This window comes from Acomys russatus, chromosome 26 (genome assembly GCF_903995435.1).
Source record: "Acomys russatus chromosome 26, mAcoRus1.1, whole genome shotgun sequence".
Taxonomy (NCBI): domain Eukaryota; kingdom Metazoa; phylum Chordata; class Mammalia; order Rodentia; family Muridae; genus Acomys; species Acomys russatus.
In genome coordinates, this window is record NC_067162.1 from 11718352 (window position 1) to 11743141 (window position 24790).

At 47.0% G+C, this 24790-nt stretch overlaps 1 protein-coding gene across 1 annotated transcript in view; it reads right to left on the reverse strand.

Moving 5' to 3' along the window:
* Mylk3 (myosin light chain kinase 3) overlaps nucleotides 1-20176 on the reverse strand; it is a 37477-nt gene extending 17301 nt beyond the window's left edge. Inside the window, 7 exon segments of the mRNA XM_051168833.1 lie at nucleotides 4140-4249; nucleotides 4925-5018; nucleotides 5456-5561; nucleotides 7349-7785; nucleotides 12309-12705; nucleotides 13575-13668; nucleotides 19583-20176. Of these exon segments, the coding sequence (XP_051024790.1) occupies nucleotides 4140-4249; nucleotides 4925-5018; nucleotides 5456-5561; nucleotides 7349-7785; nucleotides 12309-12705; nucleotides 13575-13668; nucleotides 19583-20068 (1724 nt within the window). The 5' untranslated portion in view covers nucleotides 20069-20176.
* Between the last annotated feature and the right edge of the window lie 4614 nt (nucleotides 20177-24790).

A 24790-nucleotide genomic window follows, 5' to 3' on the forward strand; every position in this document is an offset into this window, starting at 1 on the left:
ATTGGTTTTTTGAGACAGGGTCTCTTTGTGTAGCCTTGGTTGTCCTTGACTCACTTTGTAGACCAGGCTGGCCTCGAACTCACAGCAATCTGCCTGCCTCTGCCTCGCGAGTGCCGGGATTAAAGGCGTGCGCCACCACGCCTGGCCCCCGGCTGCTAAATCTTAAAGATACTTTCTTCTCGATACTCTTTGGGTGTGAGCCTAGCCTTTAACGGCTGAGCTGTCTCTCCAGCCCTCTCCTCAATGCTTTCGGATATCCACTGTCAAGGCCATTTTACCTTCACATAGATGGATTCTGAGACCCAACAACCCTGACAAACTGCCCTGCACTGTCCCTCTCCAGGGATGACAAGACAGCGCCCCAATGTGGGACAGGCACTCACTACAGACTTGGCTGCCCTCTCCCCATTTCCTCCTGCCTGTGTCAGTATATAGATAACCTCCTCCCTGACGGCCCTTCCCTCTCTAATAGCCAATCTGACACCAACTCACTCCTCAGTTTCCTCAGTTCCAAAAGTTAGCAGCTCTTCCTTTCCAAAGCTCACCTCTCCTCTCCCCAAGACACCTGTCTTAAATTGTCTCTCACACCGACCCATAGGCACCTCACCTCGGCCGTCTCCACGCCTTATCTCTGCCCTCGTGGCCACTTTCCTCCTCTCCTAGATCCTTAAATACTTCTGATACACCGCCTATGCCAAGCTACTTCTGGACCCCTCATGGCCTCCTTCCTCCCATCCACAAACAATCCTTGAACTTAAAATGTTCTCCTTTGTGCCACAGATCCTCCTCACTCCTGTCCAAACATCCTCAAAGGCCCACCTACTCATCCCTCTCACGCACAGGAGGGGGCCTCTGGCTATTTCTGCCCACACTTTTCATCCAGATGCCAGCTCCTCCCTGCCCAGCAGCCTCATCAAGACTGGCCCCTCCACTGTCAGCATGCATCCCCACCCTCCTGTTCCTGTTCTCTCAAGCTCCCCTGTTCCCCCCACAAATCTCATCTTTTCTTCTGCCCGGAAAGATTGCCACGCGTCCACTGCCAACTGCCTCCCCTAAACCCTCAGACATCAGACACTCCAAACAAGTCCTACACTCCAAATTACAGGACACAGCTAAACTGTAACATCTCCTCTGCAGCACACATACTCTCTCGCGGCCAAGTCCTTCGTTGAGTCAAGGTCATCCAACAAGCTCCCTCCTCACCTCCACCGATCCCTCCTTCAAGGCCTCCCACTCCTTTCTTTGCATCTCTCTTCAAAGCCCTCTGTTAGTCACAATCCCTCTCACTACCACAATCTAGTTACCAATGCCCCCCTTAATGACTGCTTGCCCTCTTAACCATCCAAGTCCCCTCAACCTTTGCACAGCAACCAAAACAACAACAACCAAAAAAAAAAAAAAAAAAAAAAAAAAAACTGTTACCAACTGTTGTTCTTCTCACTGTTTGTCAAGAGCCTCGCTGATCATCCATGTTCCTAAAATATTTCTATTTCAAAACCTCCCTGAACACCCCCCCGAAACTATTCTGATGTAACAAAAATAGTCTCCCCAACACAACCAGACCCTACTCTCAGATAATAGTTGTTCCCCAACTAACCTTATATAGCCAATCTAACTTTTCCTGGTTCCTCTTTTTTTTTTTTTTTTTTTTTTTTTTAATTTCATGTGCATTGGTGTGAGGGTGTCAGAGCCATTGGAACTGGAATTACAGACCATTGTGAGCTGCCATGTGGGTGCTGGGTATTGAACCCAGGTCCTTTGGAAGAGCAGACAGTGCTCTTAACCACTGAGCCATCTCTCCAGCACTTCCTTGTTCCTCTTAAGAACTCCCAGACTCGCTGGACGTGGTGGTACACGCCTTTAATCCCAGCACTCGGGAGGCAGAGGCAGGCGGATCGCTGTGAGTTCGAGGCCAGCCTGGTCTACAAAGTGAGTCCAGGATGGCCAAGGCTACACAGAGAAACCCTGTATCGAAAAACAAAAAAAACAAAACAAAAAACAAAAAAAACAAAACACAAAACAAAACAAAAACAACCTCCCAGACTCCGGACATGTACTCCTGTCATCCTAAGGTTGGCAGCCTAAGCTTTCCTGCCTGTTGCCTATCCCTAAGGGTGGTATCTCCCTCCCTTTACCTGCTCTTGGGATTCCTCTTCCCAACCACCAGGACCATGAACCTAACAGTTTCAAATGTACATCCAAAAAAAAATTTTTTTCCCCTAAACTCCTTAACTTCACCTCTGTCCCTAAGCTATCTATCCCAATAGATTCCAAGTCAACATTAGCATCAGACCCAGCTGTTTCCTCAGAATCCATATCCTGGTCCAGCCTCACAGACTTCACTTCCATAGCCTCAGATGATCCTACAGGACGAAGATATCAAGTGGAACGCTCTGTTTTTTCCAGCCTTGACCAGCAATCCACATATCTTGGGTCGCCTAACAACAACACCCTAACAACAACACCCTCATGTCAGCAGGAAGCAGCCAGAAAGAACACTGCCCACTTAACCCAACATCCAGCCACCTAATAATAAAACAAAAAAGGTGGGAATGAAGGGACTCTGGCCAGTGTGGCTCTGGCAGGCCTTGCCATTCTACCCGATTCCCTCTGCCTTGCTAAGAACCATTAGATTACATTCCTAAAGCTAGCCACAAAGGTCTAGTCCCTTATTTGGCCACTTCCTCCTCCTGAGGTTGACTACTAAGGCCCACCTATTGAAGTCCAGCAATCAAAAGCCCCCTTTGACTCACCTAATTAGCATGTCCAATCAAAATATACCAGGGCCTCTTAGCCCATTCTAATAAAGACCTTCTCCTTTCTCTTATTTTAACCCAGAAACATGGCTGCTCTGATCATATCCGAAGACCTTCTAAGTCTATAGACACACCCTTAGTACTCACCTTTAATCCCTAACAATGAAGGTAAGGTTAGTTTGTAGAAGGAAGCACCCATGTTTGAAAGTAGTGTCTAATTGTGAGGCAGACAAAGTGACAAATCATAGAAAGATTTGACAAATAGGATATGCCCATCTCTCATGAGGACAGAAGAGGAAAGAGAAGCTACCCGAGAGAGCAGTACAGAGAGAGACAGCAGGAGACAGTTTTACCAGAAGAGTTTTACAGAGACAGGTTACAGAGAGAACAAGCTAGACACAGGTGAAGACAGAACAAGTCAGAGAATGAGAAGGAGCCAGATTAGGACAGGTTGCCAGAGTTAGTTTGAGGCCAAGCAGAGCAATTCAGTCAGAAGCGAGAGAAGCCAGTTTGGATCAGTCAGCTTGGAGAGGAGTTTGAGGCAGAACAGTTGAGTTGAACTAGCCAGCCAGGGTTCAGAAAGAGATAGAAAGGGTGAGCTCATTAAGCAGTAAGTCTTAGAAGCTGAAGATATTCTAGGCCTAGACTAGAAGCTTCCAGGACTAGTCCTAGGCTAGCATACAGAAGAAGTAAGATTTCAAGACAACAATTACATAAGGTGAATAAAAGATACTTTTACATACCCCCACAGAGTGGGCTATAGTACACCCCAAACAGAGAGAGCTGCAGTACACCTCACACAGAGTGAGCTGTAGTTCACCCCAAATAGAGAGAGTTGTAATTCACCTCACACGAAAGCTGTTGCTCACCTCACACAGAGAGCTGCAGTACTCCCCACACAGAACAAGTTGTAGTTCACCCCCAGAGAGAGCTACAGTACATCGCACATGGAGTGAGCCATAGTTCACCTCATACAGAGAGAGCTGTAGTTCACCTCATACAGAGAGAACCGTAGTTTACCTCTACAGACATAGGAGTAGATCCAATGTAACTATATTCTTTGTATTTTCATAAGCTGGATATAAAGATTTTCTAATTTCTGTCTACACTTTCTAATTTCCAACTGTTTCTCTCTCACATGAAATCGCTAAACACTATTTAGGACAAGCTAGCCTAACATCTGCAGGTCAAATTAGTAATGCTAGACACTGGTCTGTGACATAAGAACTTTGTCCCCCAAGTTCCATGTTCAGGTTCAAAGGGCTAAACCAGGGAGGATGACAGGGCTCTGGGCATGCCTGTGAGGAGCTTTGCTTAGACTCTCACTCCCAGCCTTGAGCCCACCCTGAAGGGAAGCCACTGCCCCACGTCTGAGATACTCACTACTCCATAATCAGCGTGAAGCTGTTCTTGCTCTCAAAGGCGTCATAAAGCTGGATGAGGTTTACATGGCTGAGCTGGTTCATGATGTTGATCTCATTCTTCACATCCTCCTTGTGGGGCCAGAGGAAAAAGGGTTTCCAAGAAAATAGATCAGAGAGAGAAGCCACCTGCATCTCTCAAGATGTGTGCCCACGACATGCGTGCACAAACCAGACACACTCACTCATATTCACAAACATATACTCACTCACTCACATGCATACACAGTCACACGTATACACACACTCACCCACATACACACACTCACACATATGTACATTCACATGTACAGTCACACATTCATACACACACACACACACACACACACACACACACACACACACACACGTGCGCGCATCTTACGCTTCTTCCAACCTCTACAGTCACACCAGGTCTCCTTGGCTACCACCCAAATGTGTTCTTATAACAGAGAGGACCTTGGTTCGAACCACCCACTTATCTCACAGACGTAAGGCCCAAGAAGGAAAAGTCCTTGTTGCCCAAGGTCCAACAAGCATGGCAGAGCCACCCCAGGCCATCCACACAAATGAGGTCTGTACTAAGGACTATGGGTGACTTAGTGAGCGATGTGTGAGAGTGGAGGTAAAGAGGGAGGGATAACATGACGTTTCCCGTGTGGCATGGAGCAGGCTGGGTATGAGGGGCTGGAGCTGGGGCCTTGAGAAGGAAATGAGAGTCTGAGTCTCAGCTAGAAAGATCTGTCCAGCCTGGGGCCGATGTCTCACCCGGTCCTTTACGCTCTTCACTTTGATGATCTTGGCTGCCAGGGCAAGGCCAGAAGACCTCTCCATACACCTGTGCACCTGGCCAAACCGGCCCCTACAGAGAATCAGGGACGCAGTACACTGAGATTAGGGAAAGCTCACCAAACTCATGAGGGCTGCCATTACTTTCCTCCATACACACATCATCATGTGGACCATCCCACCCACTGGCGACTGTCTTAGTCACCATTCACTCCTGGGCTAACGTAATCTACTCTACAGCCTAAGAGGAGGAAAAGCCATTCTCACCTTACTAACCATGGGTGATTCTGGCTATAGGAATATCCCCCCTATCCATGCCACGTCACACCAGCCTATTTACCACACCCATGCCGGGCGCTCCTGCTACCTCAGGGATGTTTCCCATGTCCTACCTCTGCCCCCTCACACGTGCAGCCATCCGCATGCTAGGGACGGCTCTATTCATTCTCTGTGGAGGTTGGTCTCAGTGCTCCAGCCCTGCCCCCTCACCCTGACGGCTGCTGCACTCACCCTCCCAGGACTTCATGTTGGGACACTGTGTAGCCTGCTGAGATCAGGGTATCCTTGATGCTCACTATCCGGTGTTCAAACGGGGCTGGGGGCGCTGCACTGTCATCTGTAGAGAGACAACGTAGAACCCGTGAGTCTCCTTCAAGTAGGTTTGCACTATAAACCCACTAAACCTCAATGGGATCCCCAGGTGGCAAGGCCGTTGCCCTTCTTATGGCCTCAGTATGTCAAAGCCTGGTCTCTAGAATCATCCCAATGGATGGAAAAGAAACTGAGCTCATTGGGTCACTGGGCAGGTTTTCTTGAGGAGGAGGAAGAAGAGGAGGAAGAGGAAGACTTAAAGGCCAATGGGCTGTGGGAAAGAGTCAGGGGAGTGTGAGAGGGAGGCAGCTGGAAAAACAAACACACTATTCTCACCTCTTGGCCTTGGCTCCCTGGTATCTAACCTCAACTAGACCCCAGAGGGCAAGAGAGCCTGTGGTGGAGGCCACGGTGGGCCTCTCTTAGGGCATGGGATGGTAAAGAGGGTTAGCGGATCTAGAGAGGAAGCAAAGGGCTGCTGGCATTTGGAAAGACAATGGGTAATGGCACTCGGGAATGGGTTTTTTCTTTTTAATTTTATTACTCTGTGTGTGAGTGTGTGTGTGTGTGCATGTGTGTGCATGTGTGTATGCGTGTGTATGCGTGTGCGTGTGTATGCGTGTGTGCGTGTGTGCACGTGTGTGTGTGTATGTGTGTGTTGGTTCAGCTTCTACCGTATGGTTTCAGGGACTGGACTCAGGTCTTCAGGCTTGGCAGCAAATGCCTTTACCTGCTGAACTGGCCCTTGGTTTTCATTTTAATTGGGTACTGAGTGCCTAGAAATGTCATGTGAAACCATAAAAGAAGGACACATGCAGAAATCACAATGCTACCGAGGCTGGGTTCGCATCTGTTCAAACTCGGCCTGGCAACGACCCGCTTGCACCCTGACTTCAGAGAGCACCCCACAAACAATTCTCCCACCAGGGGGGAGACTCCAGGACTGTTGGAGTTAAAGGTCCTTGCAGTGGAAAAGACACCTAATGCCCCTCTGGAAGGACAAGTAGGTCGAAACCTCAGCACTTCCACCTATAGCAAATGGCAGTGGGAGTGGCTGACAGTGGCTGACACACATCACTCAGAGCCTTGTCTCTACTTCTCTTTTCTCCCCTTTGATGGGGAGCAACACATGTAATCTAAGCTGACCTCAAATTCACTACGTAGCTACAGATGACCTTGAAATTATCCTCCTACCTCCATCTCCCAGGTGCTTGGATCAGACGTGCAGCACCACATTCGGTTTTATGCAGCATAGGGATCAAGCCCAGGGCCTCAGCTTTACGTGCACTAAGCAAACACTCTACCGACTGAGCCACAGCCCTAGCCCTCATGCTTTTGGCATTCTTGACTACTTTAACTTAAAATGATGCCAATGGTTGAACCCTCATGCAGGGAAGTTGCTTTGAGAAATATACCCAGTTGGGCCACAGAGGTTCCCGCTTCCCAACCATCAAAGCTGATTTAAGACCCAAATTTAAGCTGGGCGTGGTGGTGCACGCCTTTAATCCCAGCACTCGGGAGGCAGAGGCAGGCAGACCTCTGTGAGTTCAAGGCCAGCCTGGTCTACAAAGTAAGTCCAGGACAGCCAAGGCTCCACAGAGAAACCCTGTCTCAAAAAACCAAACAACAACAAAACAAATAAGACCCAAGTTTAGCCCTTCACATTTCTGTATCTTGGACTCAAGTCCCAGGACTTAACTATGCAGAGCGTTAGACTTCCTCAGAACCACATAATCTATGGAAGGTTTAGGAAGGCTCCCCGCCACTCACCACAAGGCTGTGTCGAATGAGCCGGGCCATGGGCTCACTTACCTAGAACCGTAATGGCAGCCTCTGCAGCAGTAGACACCCTCCTTCCGGCTTCATTTCTCTCTGAACCCTTGGCTGTGTGGTCCTTCCCAGGCTCAGAGTTCCTTGCTCCTGGGTCTACGTCTTGCTGCAGGTCTGTGGTCCTGACAGTCTCACCTCCCCAGTCCCTTGTGGCCAAATTCGATCCTATAATAGGCTCAGCCCCAGGCCCTGTCTCCTCGGTGCTTGCTTCCGCATTGCTGCTCCTTTTTAGCAGGGGTGGAAATGGTCTGGCTCCTTTAGGGATCTGGTCTTCCAACTCAGTCCCAGAGCCTTTGGGATGTGGGTCCTGCTCCTCAGGGTGGGCAACCACTGGAGTTTCTGCAGAAGCAATGGGGCTGCCCCTCTGTGTCTCCAGCAGCTTCCCAGGAGTAGCCATCTCTGGCACATGGATAGAGATCCTGGGCAAAGAGAAATATGGCCCTGGGGTTCAGAACAAGGATGCTCAGGCAATGAAACTCACCAGCAGTGCCTTGCCTAGTGTCACAGCTGGCTTCAACTGTCAATGTGACACAACTTAGAGTCACCTAGAAATAGAAAACCCCCAACTGAAGAACTGTCCAGATCAGATTGGCCTGTGGCCATGTCTATGAAGCCTTTTCTTAATTGCTAATTGATGTAGGAGGGCCTAGCCTCCTAAAGGCAGCACTTTCAGTAGATAGATGGGCCTATAAGAAAGGTAGTTGAGATGCAGAAACCCACAGCCAAAGATTAGGTGGAGCTTAGGAAATCCCGTGGAAGAGGGGAGAAAGGACTGTAGGAGCCAGAGGGGTCAAGGACACCACAAGAACGTGGCCCACAGAATCAACTAACTAGGGCTCACAAAGACTGAACTGACAATCAGGGAGCCTGCATGGGTCTTACCTGGGTCTCTTGCATGTACGTACAGTTCTGTAGCTTGGTGTTCTTGTGGGACTACTAACAGTGGAAGTAGAAGCTGTTTCTGACTCTTTTGCCTGCTTTTGGGACCCTTTTCCTCCACCTCGTCCAGCCTTGAAATGAGGGCATGTGCCTAGTCTTGTCATAATTTGTTATGCCATGTTTGGTTGATTCCCTGGGAAGCCATCACTTTTCTGAAGGGAAACAGAGGAAGAGTGGATCTGGGGGAAAGAGGCAGGAGTAGGGACTGGGAAGAAAGGAGGGAGGGGAAACTGCAGCTGGGATGGAATATATGAGAGTATTAATAAGTTAATAATGAAAAAAGAAAAGAAAGAAAGGCTGAGCAAGCCAGAAGACAGAGCCAGTAGGCTGCACTCCTCCATAGTCTCTGCTTAGGTCCCTGCCTTGAGTTCCTGCCTTGAGTTCCTGCCTTGAGTTCTGCCTTGAGTTCCTGCCTTGGGTTCCTGCCTTGAGTTCCTGCCTTGGGTTCATGCCTTGGATTTCTGCCTTGAGTTCCTGCCCTGGGTTCCTGCCTTGAGTTCCTGTTTTGAGTTCCTGCCTTGGCTTCTCTTACTACACCCTTGCTGGCTGTAACCTGAAAGCCAAACAAGGTCTTCCTTTCTTACATTGCTTATGGTCATGGTATTTCATCACAGCAAAAGAAGCAAACTAAGGCACATAGCATGCACAAGTTCCTGGGTCCAATCATTGCCTTGTCAGAACTGTGTACTTCATGTAATATCTCGGTATCATGGTAGTCCAGTTCTAATAATTTTGTTTTAAGCCAACTGATGAAAGGACTTGTTTAGGTTTTAAAAGTGTTATAAAAAAATAAAACAAATATTTAGGGGTTTAGCAATACAAATAACAAAACTGCTTCAATAACATTTGTAATATAATATTTGTGATAACAAGAATACTAAATTATATTTTCTATGTTTGTAGGTATATTTTCTACACTTCATACATTTGTATGACGGTAGGCATAATTGTCTTATTTTTATTTAAGTAAACTATAGCTACATATTCCCCCCTCACTAATAATTTTTAATTTGCTATGAAAGATAAAAAAATTTGAGTTTGACTGCCTGGTGATGGTGGTGCATCCTTTAATCTCAGCCAGTACTTGGGAGGCAGAGGCAGACAGATCTCTGAGTCCAAGGCCAGGCTGGTCTACAGAGTAAGTTCCAGAACATCCAGGGCTACACAGAGAAACCTTGTCTCAATTTTTTTTTTAGTTTGTAGTGTATATGATATAAAATCATGAATTAGAAGTTAAGTCAAGATTAACATCATGTTAGTTCTGCACTTATCCTCTTAAGGAAAATTAGCAACCAAGTTTGAAGCTCAAATGTCTTTGAAAACATTGAGATTGGAGAAATGGCTGCCAATCATAAAGGTTAGAGTTCAAATCCTAACACCCATTTAACAATCTGGACATCTCATGAATTCTCTAAGCCCAGCTGTGACAGGTCTGAGACAAGGGATCACTAGAGCTTCCAATCTAGCAAAACTGAAGCAAACAACAACCACAACAGAAACCCATGAGCCCCAGATTTCAGGGAGACAAAAGAGTAGACAGAGAGCAATAGAGGAAAATACTGATGCCTTCCCAGACACCATGTGCACAGGCACATATCCCTGAAAACACAAGTGCACATACACCTGCAGACATAGACACACTTAATAAATAGGTAAACAAGTAAATCCTTTAAAAAAAAAAACTTTATACAAAAATAAATACAAAGCCAGGCATGGTGGTACATGCCTTTAATCCCAGCACTCAGGAGACAGAGGCAGATCTCTGTGAGTTCGAGGCCAGCCTGGTCTACAGAGTGAGTCCAGGACAGTCAGGGCTACACAGAGAAACCCTGTCTCAAAAAACCAAAACCAAACAAACAACCAAGCCCTAAAAATATGGCTTTTTCTTTTCTTTAGATTATTAAAGAGAAATAAAAAGTGGTTAGGTTGGGCCAGGGGTGAAGCTTTAGTGGGAAAGGAAAATTCCACACATACTACACGCACATGCGCACACACACACACACACACACACACACACACACACACACACACAGGGAGAGAGAGAGACAGAGACAGAGACAGAGACAGAGACAGAGACGGGTGGTGAATTCTATGTTATATATCCATTATTATAATAAAAAGGGAAAAGAAAAAAATACAAGACCATTCTCCAGCAGCTGAAAGCCCTGGTCCCTCCTTGAGGTTCAGGTGTTTGAGATTAACCCCAAGTGGTGCATCTGAGAGACATAGCAGCCCATCTAAGTTAAGCACTGGGCAAGAGTGTTTGGGCCTAGATGTGCGTCACTGTGACAGTGGGATAGAAGGTGGCATCCAAGCTAAGTCTCCCTGAGCCTACCTCAGACCAAGAGATACAGAAAACTTGACAAGCCAGTTGCTGGAGGAGCTCAGTGGAAAAGGCCGTTGGCCACTGCAGCCCTCTCTGGTCTTCTCTTCCAGTGGGGTAGGAAGTGAGCCCAGTGTCACAAGGTTCTGTTGTGTTTGGTGTTCAAAGCTGCCTTTACCTACTACACAGAACATCCGCCATGGGCATTGCCAATTAACGACAAGCTTCATGCTGCCAAGTTCAGGTAGGGTCTCAAGACACCTACAGAAGCAGCTCCTTCTGGCCACAACTGACACTTATTTCCAACTTACTTTTCTCAGAAATAAAACAAACAAAAAAGCACATCGTAGGGGAAGAAGGGCAGGTGGTGACCTCCCCACTTCCTGAGATCTGTTTCGGTCTGGTGTGTCTGAAATTCAGCTCGGGGCTGTGGAGGGGAAGCACTCCTCACAAAGAGGCTTCTGGAGAGGCCTAACAAGTGACAGAAAGTTTATTCCTGCTGCAGTTTCCACATTCAGAGCTTTGGCCAGGATTAAGCACATCTACCCTCTTTCCAACCTGTCAAGGGCTCTTCCTGGGGCAGAATGGGTGGGGTGGGATCCCATTGCCTTCCAGAACCAGTCACCATGGCAGAAAGGGGCTAGATAGCCAGTCAGTGCCAGGTCTTGTGGTCTCTGTGACAGATTAAGGGATTTGGGGGCAGTTATGAGAGAAGCCTCGAAAGCCAGTGTCCTCCCAGGCTGCACCATAAAATGCAGATAGGATATAGCCAGCAAGTTCTTTCCTATAGTGTCTACTGAGCACAGCTCTGAAAGCTATGTCCCTGGCAACTCTCCCCCTCCAGAACCTCTGACATAAACCTCCCCAAAGGCCCTAGAATGACTCCACCTGCCCTCCCCTTCTCTCCTAACCATTTTGTTTAAGACTTAAATGCTGGCCCAAGGAAGCAGGTGTGCAGTTAAACACACAGATTTTGGTAAGCTGGTCTCAGATCCCAGCTTTGTATGTTGATGGCACTCTGAGCCTGAATTTCACCCTCAGAAAACTAATATGAGAACCACCTTCACATGATGGGAATACTGGGAGGATAAAAGGAGGTGATGGCATGCCAGGCTTGGTGGCACACGCCTTTAATTCCGCACTTGGGAGGCAGAGGCAGCTGGATCTCTGTGAGTTCAAGGCCAGCCTGGACTACAAAGTGAGTCCAGGACAGCCAGGGCTATTACACAGAGAAAGCCTGTCTTGGAAAAAAAGAAATGAGGTGATGGCTGCTGAAGGCTAGGCCAGAGGTAAAGTGCCCACGAACCCCATTTGTTGAAGTAATCACTTATCTAAAAGTCATTCTCAACCCTATTCCTCATTAGAGTGAAAAGCAAAAACACCCCAGTGGTACTTGAGGACCCAATGATACCAATGGTACCCCAGACCAAAGGAATCAGGATCTCTGGGCATGGATATTTCTTTTTAATGCCCATTCCTGATCCCCCAGGCAATTCTCACAGCCAGCAGGTGGACACTAGTGCCTTAGGATCTCAAACATAAGTTCTTCCCCCTGGGATTCGGTGCAGCTCAACATATACAGTGGTCACCCAACAAGTGCCACTGGTCCATGGGCCGTGCTGCGTGTGAAGTGATGTAGCTAATTCCACCCTTTGTCCAACACAGAAGAACATCCCTTACCTGGGACTGTGGACCTCACCACTTGGAGTCAGTGGCCCTAGGGGCTGAGGGCTAGGCCCTGAACTCGGCCACTTGGCCTCTTCTGAGAGACAACAGTCAGGCTTGCTGGGCGAGCTTCCTCCACCTGCACTTTGTGACATCGTGAGGCTAGTGAGGACCTCGCTGATTCTGCCGATCGCCACAGACAGTTCCAGGGTAGTCCCAGGGTTCTCACTGGATACTGCAGGGATCCTGGACTCTGCTTCTGTGGGTGGGGACACTTGACCTGGGCTAAGAACTTCAACACCCTGCCTCAGTGAGGCTCCTGCCTGGGTGAAGTCAGCTCCCTTTGATGGAGTATTGAAAATGAGAGGCAGCCTTGCCACTGTCCCCGCTGGTATGTCCTCCTCCGGGCTTTCTACAAGGTAACAGTCAGGGTAAAAAAACACTCTTTAGGAGGCACATATTACAAAGAAGAGCACACACACACACACACACACACACACACACACACACACACACACACACACTCCATACCACATCTATAAAAAGCCAAAAACCTGACCTAACCCACGCTGCCATCAGGAACGTCCACCCAATGGAATGTTGATGAGAGAATAGGAGCTGGAGAGGCGGCTCAGCGGTTAAGAACACTGGCTGCTCTTCCATGTTTGAGCCCTAGCTCCTACACGGTAGCTCACAATTGTGTGTAAGCCCCAGTTCCAGAAAATCCGATGCCCTCTGTGGCCTCCACAGACAACAGGCACACAGACACAGAGAGACAAAACACCAGTGCACACTGAGAAAAGAAGGGGGGATGTGTATAAACTTACAGCTACTTATAATGTGCTTTGCACAGACTGGACCACACCAGAGAGAGAAGGGCATTTCTTGTTTGTTTGTTTTGGGTTTTGGTTTTGGTTTTTCCGAGACAGGGATTCTCTGTGTAGCCTTGGCTGTCCTAGACTCACTCTGTACACCAGGCTGGCCTCGAACTCACAGCGATCCGCCTGCCTCTGCCTCCCGAGTGCTGGGATTAAAGGTGCATGCCGCCACCGCCTGGCCCAGCCAAACTCTTAATTCCAGCACTCTAGAGATGGAGTCAGGAGAACTCCATCAAGGTCATCCTCAGCCACACTGTGGAGTTTGAGAGCAGCCTGGGCTAAATGAGACCCTGTCTCCAAAAGTCAAACAAAATTCAAACACCCATATCACAGGCGGTGCAGGTGATACTTTTATTCTGAACCACTATGTATGCAGAAGGAAGAAGCAGGTGTGGCCACTCACCTTCCCACAGCCTCCTGGAGGGGTCAGCTTGCGCACTTCCGGTACTCAGCACATGCCTTGGCTTTACTCCCGTACCCTCTGCCTGCTCCTTGCTCTAAATGTTTTTAAATAAATAAAGAAATCACCGTCATTCAGACTTCAAACATCTGTGAGCCGCCTATGACGTGCTTACCTAGTTAGGTTATTTCGTATGACCCACAGCAGCGGTAGGGGACACATGCTATTATCACTCTGGAGATAAAGACACGGAGGCAGGAGGGGGCCAGTTTCAAACTCAGAACCCACATTCTTTCCAGGGCTTCACTGACCGGCTAGGGAGCTAGGGTCTCCTGTGAGGGAATTCCAAGTAGACTAGGGTACAAACACCTTAGGCCAGGAATCCTCAGTCATCACCTCAGATCAACTATTCACGCTGTTATTGTTCTGGTTGGGAGAGAGTCAGAAGTCAAATCCATGCTTGAGGGACCAGACGTGATGGGTCACCACCGTCAGTGGCTAAGCTCAGCCTAGGATCTAAGGAATTGCCTCTAGCTGGGTTTTGTCATGGCCTAGAGCTGCCAGATCTGCTTTGTTTTCCAAAAGAAACTGGTATTAGATTTTGCTTTAATCAGATTTATCAAGGCATAAAATTTAATTTACTAAAGCACCATTTGTATACAGCAAGTTATACATATACACTATAAACTTTTTTTTTTTAAAGACCAGATCTTACTATGTAGCCTTGGCTAATCTAGAGCTTTTTATAAAGACCAGACTCATAGAAATCTACCTGCCTCTGCCTCCTGAGTACTAAGGTTAAAGGCAGGTGCCACCACACCAGTCAACAAATGTACAAAATATAGAACAGTTTTGTCACTCCTAAAGAGATCCCTAGAATTTAATCCAAAGATTTAAATTTTCAGGGTTGGAAATTAATTGATGCAGACTTTCAAGACAGGGTTTTTCTGTGTAGCCTTGGGTGCCTTGGACTCACTTTGTAGACCAGGCTGGCCTTGAACTCACAGAGATCCATCAGCCTCTGCCTCCCGAGTGCTGGATTACAGGTGTGTGCCACCACGCCCAGCTTGACAAAATGTATCTTTAGCTGCTTCTTATCCCTGGGCTCCCCATTAGGGAGAGAGTCCTGTTACTAATGGGTCATATATAAAGGGGACCAGGGGCTTATTAACCAGGGCTGTTGTTGTGACTCAACACCAAGAGCCATACTTGAGACTTTACTGGTCAGAGGCTCAAATCCACTGGAGGGAGGGGGGTCCCAGCAAGAGATGGAAACCTTTTCTGGGGAGCTCCCTGATCATCACAGAGGGACCAGGACCAGCTATAGGGCTTTGAACATGTATATCAGTCCCTGGTCTCTAGCAGACCTTTTAGATTTAAAAAAGCTGCCGAGCATCCCTCTGGACCAGTGCTTCAGCATCCTTATAGAGTGTGCTCCTTGACACTGGTCACTCTTTGTTTCAAAATAGCTATAGATGTTGAGCCCCTTTTGTGTGCTGGGCACGATCTTCAAAGCTTTTCACAGATCGGTTCCCTAATCTCCCTCCCCTCTCTTTGAGGCAGATATTTATGAATGGGATAATTCCTGATTTACAGAGAGAAAAATGAGAAGCTGAGGAGTCAGCCAAGTAATGAAGGCAGAGTTTAAAAGCAGCAAATTTGATTTGAGAGGCCAGGTTCCTGCCACACTGCTGCACTGCAAAGGGCGGTGTGGGAGCCACACACCCAGCTCCAAGACTGGGGTTAGCTTCGTGCTCCCGCCCCCAAAGCACGATTTGACTTCGGAATCCAGTCTCCATCAGAGCTGGAGCAACATGAATGGTTGACCTGAGTTGATGGTTTAGGATGGGGTATATTTATCCATTCCTGGCCTACGCCCTTTGTTCACCCTCCAAGGCAGCCTCCCAAAGGCCTTCCCTCACCCCAAATCCCCACGCCCGTTTCTCCTGTGCTGTTTCAGCCTCTCTCACTCCCATTCCCTTCTCACCCTTTGGTGGTTCCAGAGCATGAACCCCAACCTTGGAGGTCACATGACAACTTGCGGAATTGGTCTCATCCTTCTACCTCATGGGTCCCAGAGACCAAACTCAGGTTGTCAGACTGCAACAAGCATCTTTACCCACTGAGCCATCTTTTTTGTTGTTTTGTTTTTTTAATTTTTGAGACAGGGTTTCTCTGTGTAGCCTTGGCTGTCCTGAACTCCCTCTGTAGACCTGGCTTTAAACTCACAGTGATCCATCTGCCTCTGCCTCCCGAGCACTGGGATTAAAGGTGTGTGCCACAACACCCTGCCCAACTGAGCCATCTTGTAAACCCAAGGACACTAAGTTTTACTCCATCTTTCTCTTCTTTCCTCCCTCCCTCCCTTCCTCCTTCCTTCTCTTTTTTGTTTTCCTTTCAGTGCACAGTGCACATGTGGAGGTCAGAGGATAACTTGTTGGTCTGAGGGAATCAAACTCAGTTCACAGAGTTTGGTGGCAGTCATCTCTACCCACTGAGCATCTTGCCAGCCCAGTTTTGGCTTCTAAATAATAAGGACGCAGCCAGGTGTTGTGGCGCACGCCTTTGATCCCAGCACTTGAGAGGCAGAGGCAGGTGGATCATTGTGAGTTCGAGGCCAACCTGGTCTGCAAAGCAAGTTCAGGACAGCCAAGGATACACAGAGAGACCCTGTCTCAGAAAAAAAAATAACAACAACAAAAATAATAATAATAATGACGCGATACATATAGAACACACAGCCCAGTGTCCAGCACATAAAAAAAGAATATGCTAGCTGTTATTGTGATCATCGCGTCATCAGTGTGGCCCAGGCCTGTGGAGCAGTCGGTACCTTCGTTCCTCTGCAGGTTCTATCCTGCCACTCCTGTTTAGGAAACTAGAGGCACAGCCACAGCCCTCCTCATCAGTAGAAACTGACTCTTACAGACTGTCCTGAGGCAGAATTTGTTGGATCGAACTGTCATTTTCCTTGTTTTCTTCAGTATGGGACGGCTCCTGTGCCTGCCTGCTCCTGTGATGTCCTGAACAGCTGGACAGTGGTGCTGGGCCCACCTGCAACTGAGCCTGAAGCTGTTGGCGGCTGACTTCTAGTGATAATGTAATCCGTTATTACAGCCAAATAAAGTTCAGTGAGCACGTTAGAAGATGAAACAGGCAGTGGGTGCTATGCTGGAGCTGTAGTTCAATGGCAGGATGCCTGCCTTGTTCAATCCCCAGCATTACCTTGACCAAGCCACGCCTGGCATAATTTCCAGATTTAACAATGTTAGGATGTAGTTCAGTTCTACATAAGATTACTGCACCCCCGCTCCCCTAAGAAACAAATGGAGGGGCTCCAGAAGTCTCCAGAGTCTCGATTTGGGTAGTGAGGATGTATTCAAGACACACAAGTCCTCTGAGCTGCAAATTCATCCCTGACCAGTAGGCACTTCAGGCCATGACCCAGTTAACAACTGGCAGTCTGATTGGGAGACAGGACCCAAGCCAGCAGACAGTCGGACATATGAATTAAACACAATCATCAGCGGGAGATCCAGTGGGGCAATATGCCCAGTAAGGTAGAAAGAATGAAAAAACAGTCCCATGACTCCCCTGTTCCGCAATGCCTATATGTTTACATATGGGCCATCAGCTAAGTCCATCATTCTACAAATAGCTCTTATAAATAAATAAGGAAAGGGTGGAACACAAAACAAGGAAGTTCTCGTACAAATAGTTTGCAGGAAATGTGATAGCTTTTAAATGACGGTCCATCCCTTAGTAAAAGACGTTGAAGCTTTAAGGTATTTCATCCTGTCATCTCTTGGGATTTTTATGAATTCAAAAGAATTAGCTTTATACAATATATCACCAATTGCTTCATTTGGGTTTGCTTTAATAAGGAAATTGTAAGAATTTCAAGAGGTTAAGACATTCTGGGAAGCTTGAATACTAACTTTAAATAATAGCAAAATTGTTTCCCTTGAGGCTATAATAACAATGTGACACGGTAACAATGCAATGTGATTATGTTTCTGGGACAGCACCTGTTCACCTGTTGTTTGTTGCAGGTTTGAAACGTGGGCCTCTTGCCTGCTGGCTAAGCGCCCCCTTTAAGTAACATCACTCATTCTAACATGGTTCTCTCCGGTACATAGGAGAGCACTAACTGCCTCTAAAAACACACTAGCCAACAGTTTGATTCTCTTCTGTTCTTCTTTTCATTCTAATGGGTGAAAACGGGATCTTATGTGCATTTTTAGCATTTAAATATGATAAACTTCAAAAACATTTTTTTTAAAACCTTTAAGAACACTCACCCCACAATATCCAGGACAACATTATGCATTGTGTGGTATAGTTCCCGATATAATGTGCTGTGTAAATAGGTCTTATCTTGCAGCAGAAATAGCCCCACAAAACGGGTGGAATTCACTCCCCACAGTCAGGAAAACTAAGGAGAAAGCTCTTTACTGAAGGTACAATGAACCTCCACTCAGTCCCTGGAACGACTTTATATATATTTGGTTTTTCTTTTGGGTGGGGGGCTGGGGAGATTGAGACAGGGTTTCTCTGTGGAGCCTTGGCTGTCCTAGACTCACTTTGTGGACCAGGTTGGCCTAGAACTCACAGAGATCCTCCTGCCTCTGCCTCCTGAGTGCTGCGTTTAAAGGCTGAATATAGCCCTGGCTGGCCCTGAGTTCCTTAATCTTCCTACAGGCATGTGCTGCCACACTTTTTTGAAGGCTGGTCAGGCTTCATCCAAACAATGTGCTTGTGCTTTTAATTGTAAAACCTGTACCTGGAAAGCTCACAAGAAACTGGAAAATAGTTCTCCTGGGGATCCAGGGACAGAGTAGGAAAAAGATGATGCTTGTCACACTAGTTTGGTTGGTTGGTTGGTTTTCACTCTCATTTTGGTGTTGAAGATTAAACCTAGGAATTGTAATATCATAAGTGTTTCTCTTTTCCCATGTTAAACTAACAAATTTAAAATGTTATTAGTTTAGTTCTCTTTTTAGGGCCATTACTTAAATGTATTTTAAGAGTGTAATTAGATTTTTTTTTTTTTCTTTCACAAAGTCCAGGTTGGTTATCAGTGGCCAGAGCTACTGCATGTGTCCCTCAGGCCAGCATTTCCAGGGTTGCAGAGCAGAGGGTCAGGGAGCTGAGGGAGGGGTGTGCTGCGGGAGGGAGGAGCTTTGGACAGGAAGTAGAAGGGCAGCAATGTAGCCTGGGTCCTGGCTGGGCTGGCAGGAAGGCACTCTTCTCAAGCCCAAGCCACAGGCAGGTGATAACCACGGATTCTTACATGGGGGTTCCAGGCCATCTGGTGTTGCTAAGTGGCTGGCCCTCAGTTTTTCTCAAACAGGGTGTTCCCTCTACACACACACACACACACACACACACACACACACACACACACAGTGGACAACCTTCTACTAGCCAGTAGATCTGATAATACAACCCTTGGGAACAGCCACTCCCAGAAATGCCATCTTTCACCTTGGGGTCTGGCTTCCGCTTGTGTCCCCTGTGAATCATTGTCCACAACTCACTTCCTCACAGGCAGCTACACATTTTGAGACAAACCACAGTCTAGTCTAGGGGACAGTGAGGCTCAGATAGTTTCCTAAGGGCTGTGGGGTAAATTGACCACGTCTCTTATTCCAAGTGTAAAGGAGCAGAAAGGGGTATGAGAGAAGCCCCAGGGACGGTCAGGTGAACCCCTTCCTCTACCTCACAGCTAGCTTGTCCCTCACATCCAGGTTACCTAGAGTTGCCCAAGGACCTACATTCTGACTGGACCACCGCCTCATTCTTCCCTGGAGACAGCAGGTATCATTGGACTATACAGAATGCCACCTATGATCCCTAAATTCCCGTTTTTCATTTCTCCATCAACAGGACACACAATACATGATAAAGAAGCAATGTCCCCAGCTCCCCTAAGAATCACTTCCTGGCCAGGTTCCCCACTAGGGTCCTAGGAACCCCTTTCCAGGCAGGGTAAAGTATCCAGAACCAACCTCCTCAGGGCCATCAGCCAGGCTGCCTTTCCTGCAGGCCACGCTGCCTTGCATGATGAAAGCATCCACCTTTGAGTGCTGGGATGTGGCCCCTACCAAGGCAATCGCCCTGTCCACAGCTGCCACCATCTTGAAGAGGGTTTCGAGCCTGGCACCATGCTGGGCGCCCTCCTGCCGCACAGCCCTCACCAGCTCCAGGATCTCGGGCCACGCGGCCTGAGCCGTGGCTGGGGGAGTGCTGCCAGGCTCTCCCAGAGCCAACTCCCGGGAGGCTTCCAGCCGCTGCAAGCCTTGTTCCAGGTGGTCCATGCCTCGGCACATACAATGCAACTTTTCTGTGACGTCTTCTTGGAAATGCAAGAGTCTGTCGACCTTCTCGCTCAGCACGTTAAGTTTTTTGTCCATGGTGGCTAAGCAGGCTCTGCCTGACGCTGGCGGGCTCAAGGGGCCCAGACCCTCAGGATCCTCCTCTGAAACCCCTGACATTCCAGTTCCGGTTTGGTAAGGGCAAAGACAAGGAAACGAAGTACCGCAGGCAGGCTGGCTTCTCACTTAGGTGATAGCGTCTGGAAGGCCATGGTCCGAGGCTGGTAAGACCCTTGCCGCACAGCCAGCCTGCTCTGCTCGCCCAGGCGTTGGGGGGAACTGAGAGTGGCCTATCCCCAACTTAGCCACTGTCAGAGAGTGACAGGCAGAGTTTGGCCCAGGCCTTTCTCCCGGGGCCTCTTTGACATCTTGGTAACAATTAACATTCCTCTTTGAGAGGCTGCTGAGAGGCAGATATTTTAAGAGTCGGCCCAGAGAGTGCTGGGGTTCATGCAGCTGAAGCTATCTAAAGGTTGGAAGAAAGCTGTCTTTTACCATGCAAACAGGGAAGGAAGAGTCCAAGGGACCCTGTCCCCAGATGAAGAATTACAGACAACTAAGGAAAGCGAGAGCAGACTTGGATAACCTAATGGGTTATCCAATATCAGGTGGTCAGCCCTGAAATCATGTACATACAAATGACACTAAACAAACCCGGTAGGTTGGATTTATGGATTTATGCATTTTTATACATATAATAATAACAATAACAAAAAAGACATGAATTTGAAGGGAGTGGGAGGGGGACATAGGAGGGGTTGGATAGAGAAAAAGGAAAGGGGAAATGATGTAATTGAATTACAAATAAAAATAACCAGTGGTGGTAGCCCACGCCTTTAATCCCATCACTCGGGAGGCAGAGGCAGGTGGATCTCTGGGAGTTCCAGTCAAGGCCAGCCTGGTCTACAGATCGAGTTCCAGGACAGCCAGGGTTATGCAGAGAAACGCTGTTTTGAAAAACCAAAGTTGAAATCAAACAAAATAAAAATACAAAAAAGCATGTTCTCATTGACCACACAAATTCACTTTGGTTTTTTTAAATGATAAAAGTATATGTATACTAACAAATTGTCTTAAAATAAATGTCTTTATGGTTTATATTATTAGCAAAAACAAACAAAAACTCCCTAAGAGAATATATTGTATCCTCATCTGGACTACACATGGGCTTTTTCAGAATTCCAGACACTGAGGGGTTGGTGTCCCACAAGCCACACATACATTTAATTCACAAAAGACAAGACCAAGGCTGAGCAAACTGAGGCCATTCCATTCGTTCTGCCTTTTGCCACCAGGGACTGTTAAATCCAGTGCTCATGTCACCAGACAGAATATTCTCGTGATACATGTAGCACTATGTGACTCTGACAGATGCAACATGGTGAAAAATGCTATTAGTCCACAGGGCCAGAGAGATGGCTCAGTGGTTAAGGACATTGGCTGTTTTTCCAGAGGACCTGAGTTCAACTCCCAGCATCTGTATGGAGGCTCACAGCTGTGTGTAGCTCCAGTTCCGGGCTATCCAATGCCTTCTTCTGGCCTCTGTAGGTGCCAAGCAGCAATGGGCAGGCCTAAGAAACAGCTGCTGTTTCCTCTCTCTCTTTGCCCAGCCTCGTTTAAAGAAACATCCCCTACTGGCTAAGCACTGAATGCATGGTCCAGTTGCTGCCTAGGGAGAGCACAGCAAAGGCTGATGCCTGTAAACGCTTTCCCTTTGTCTCCCACTATCTGCTGTTTGGCCACTCTTCCTTGGTAGATAACAGTTTCGGATTTTGCCCTGTTGACCGGTTGGATGCTTTTCTGTGTTTGTATCTTGAGTTCTCATCTCTTCAGTATGACTTAGGAGATAGAGATAACAAGCCAACTTTTCAAGTTTTCAATTTTTACTCAATTAAGAAGTGGATCACAGTGCAGCATTCTCTAAATCTTTTCCTGTTTGTCACAGTTGTTATTTAAAGAACCAAGTGTGTATTGCATGAAAACATGACTTTTTCTTTAGTTTGAATAAACTCCAAGGTAACTTGGGGGAAGAAAATAAGAAGTTCATCTAGTTATTGTTACAGAAAAATTATACTATTTTTAACACATTGATGTTTGGAAAGGTCTTAAAAATAATTTTGATTTAGAAATTAGACGTAATTCAGTTTTTCAAGGACTCAAAGTGAGTGCCTATTGATGCCCAAAATATACTAAATTTTATTTTTCCTTTCTAGTCTTCCATTGATTATGAATGATATCAGCAGTTCAGAATCCTGAGGATGCAGAAGTGGACTCCGCTGTTTCTTGGTTCTTAAAATGTAGGCCATTGTTTTAAAAGTTTGTTGGAGATCTGGAAAAATTACAAGGCAGCCTGCAGCCATAGAGCATTATGCCATCATATGGCATTTTATTATTTTTTAATATTTATTTATTTATTTTATGTATATGAGAGCTCTGCCTGCATGTACACCTGAAGGCCAGAAGAGGGCACCAGATCTCATTATAGATGGTTGTGAGCCACCATGTGGTTGCTGGGAATTGAACTCAGGACCTCTGCAGGAGCAGACAGTGCTCTTAAACCACTGAACCATCTCTCTCCAGCTCCCTGTATAGCATTTTAAAACTGAAGTACACTGTTCTGCTCTTAATAACATTTTATATTTAACCTAAAAGATAAGATTCCATTTTTTTTTAAATCGTTTGTTTCAATCTTGGGCTGCTTGGGAAGTTACTTTACCACATTGCCCAGCTTCCTTTAAGATGTGGCTGAGGGGAAAACAGCTGCTGCAGCCACAGTCAACCCAAGCAGTGGGCTCGTCAGTTAGGCCAGAGTACAGTCCTGCTTCCCCTTGGCCTTGAGCCAAGCTAAACTAAGCAGGAGAAATGCAAGGCACCCCCACAGCAGCACCCTGGATGAGAAAGTGGCAGGACATAGGACCTGTGGCTCATGGAAAGCTGACAAGAAAAGGCCTCCCATCCGCAAGCTATGCCTAAGTTTGTTTGTTTTTGTTTGTGTGTGTGTGTTTTTGTTTATTTGTTTGTTTCTTTAGGTCCTATAGTCCTCTACTGACTCCTGACACTGTCCAGTTCCTGCTTAAAATGGATAATGGGGAGCCCGGGGAGATCCTACCCAGCCAACCCCCTCTGGGAAAGGCTTCCCAGGACACGTGGTGTGATGCTGACCTCTTGCTCAGCTTGAATAGCATCGGAAGAAAATCTTCCACCCGGACAACCTTGCTGTTTGAAACCCTGGTGTACGTCTGTTTGACCTGACCAAAATAAGCATGTGTTATCGTAGATGAGTTGCACTTGTACGTGGTCTATTTGTAACAACTGGCCCTCCTCCGCACTCTGTAAGAGGTGTAAGATTTTAGCCAATGCTGCAGCCCCATTGCCCTGCAGAGAGAAAAGTTTGGAATCTCACTTTCATAGGAGAAGCTGGCTTCATATATTTAAAAAGCCTTCTGTGTGATTCTATGAATGGTGTTTATTGTTTTAGCTCTTTTACATATGTATATATGTATTCTATAAACAGTCTACAAGTCTTTTTTTTTTTCTTTCTTTCTTTTTTTTTTTTTTTTTTTTTTTTTTTTTTGTTGTTGTTGTTTTTTGAGACAGGGTTTCTCTGTGTAGCCTTGACTGTCCTGGACTCACTTTGTAGACCAGGCTGGCCTCGAACTCACAGAGATCTGCCTGCCTCTGCCTTCCAAGTGCTGGGGTTAAGGTGTGTGCCACCATGCCTGCCTACAATACAAGTCTTAAGGGAACACTTTACAAAGATGCTATTCTGTAAAATAGAATTGTTATCGCTGTTAACCCTCTCCGAGTTTTGTATGTTCCGGTGCTGGCCAGCTTTATGTCAGCTTCACACAAGCTAGAGAACCTCAGCTGAGGAAACGCCTCTATAAGATCTGTCTGCAAGGCGTTTTTTAAATTAGTGACTGATGGGGGAGGGGCCCGCCCACTGTGGGTGGGGTCTTCTCTGGGCTGGTGGTGGTCCTGAGTTCTGTAAGAAAGCAGGCTGGCCGTGGTGGTGCATGCCTTTAATCCCAGCACTCCGGAGGCAGAGGCAGGCAGATCGCTGTGAGTTCGAGGCCTGCCTGGTCTACAAAGTGAGTCTAGGACAGCCAAGATAACATAAGAGAGAAACCCTGTTTCAAAAAAAAAAAAGAGAAAGAAAGAAAGAAAGAAAGAAAAGAAAGCAGGCTGAGCAAGCTATGATGAGCAAACCAGTAAGCAGCACCCCTCTATGACTTCTGCATGAGCTCCTGCCTCCAGGTTCCTGCCCTGTTTAAGTTCCTTTGATGATAACCAGCGATATGGAAGGATAAACCAAATAAGCCAATTTCCTCCTCAACTTGCTTTTTGGTCATGATGTTTCGTGGCAGCCATAGACACCCTAACTAAAACAACCTTCTTTCTTTCTTTCTTTCTTTCTTTCTTTCTTCTTCTTTTTTTTTGGGGGGGGGGTGTTTTTTTTGTTTTGTTTTGTTTTGTTTTTTGGTTTTTTGAGACAGGGTCTCTCTGTGTTAGCCTTGGCTGTCCTGGACTCACTTTGTAGACCAGGCTGGCCTCGAACTCACAGCGATCCACCTGCCTTTGCCTCCCAAGCGCTGGGATTAAAGGCGTGCGCCACCACAGCCGGGCACAACCTTCTTTCCACTGCAGCCATGTTAAATAAATCTCCTCTTTCTTTTCCTTTCTTTTCTTTTTCTTTTTTTCCTCTTTCCTGTTAATCTGTGTCTTTTAATCACCTTAATGGGGGGGGGGGGGCAAAACTGGGTCATTGGGACCCAGCTTTAAGCTTGAGTCTGATAGCAGCAGTGTGCACCTGTACCCTCAGCATTTAGGAGCTGGAGGCAG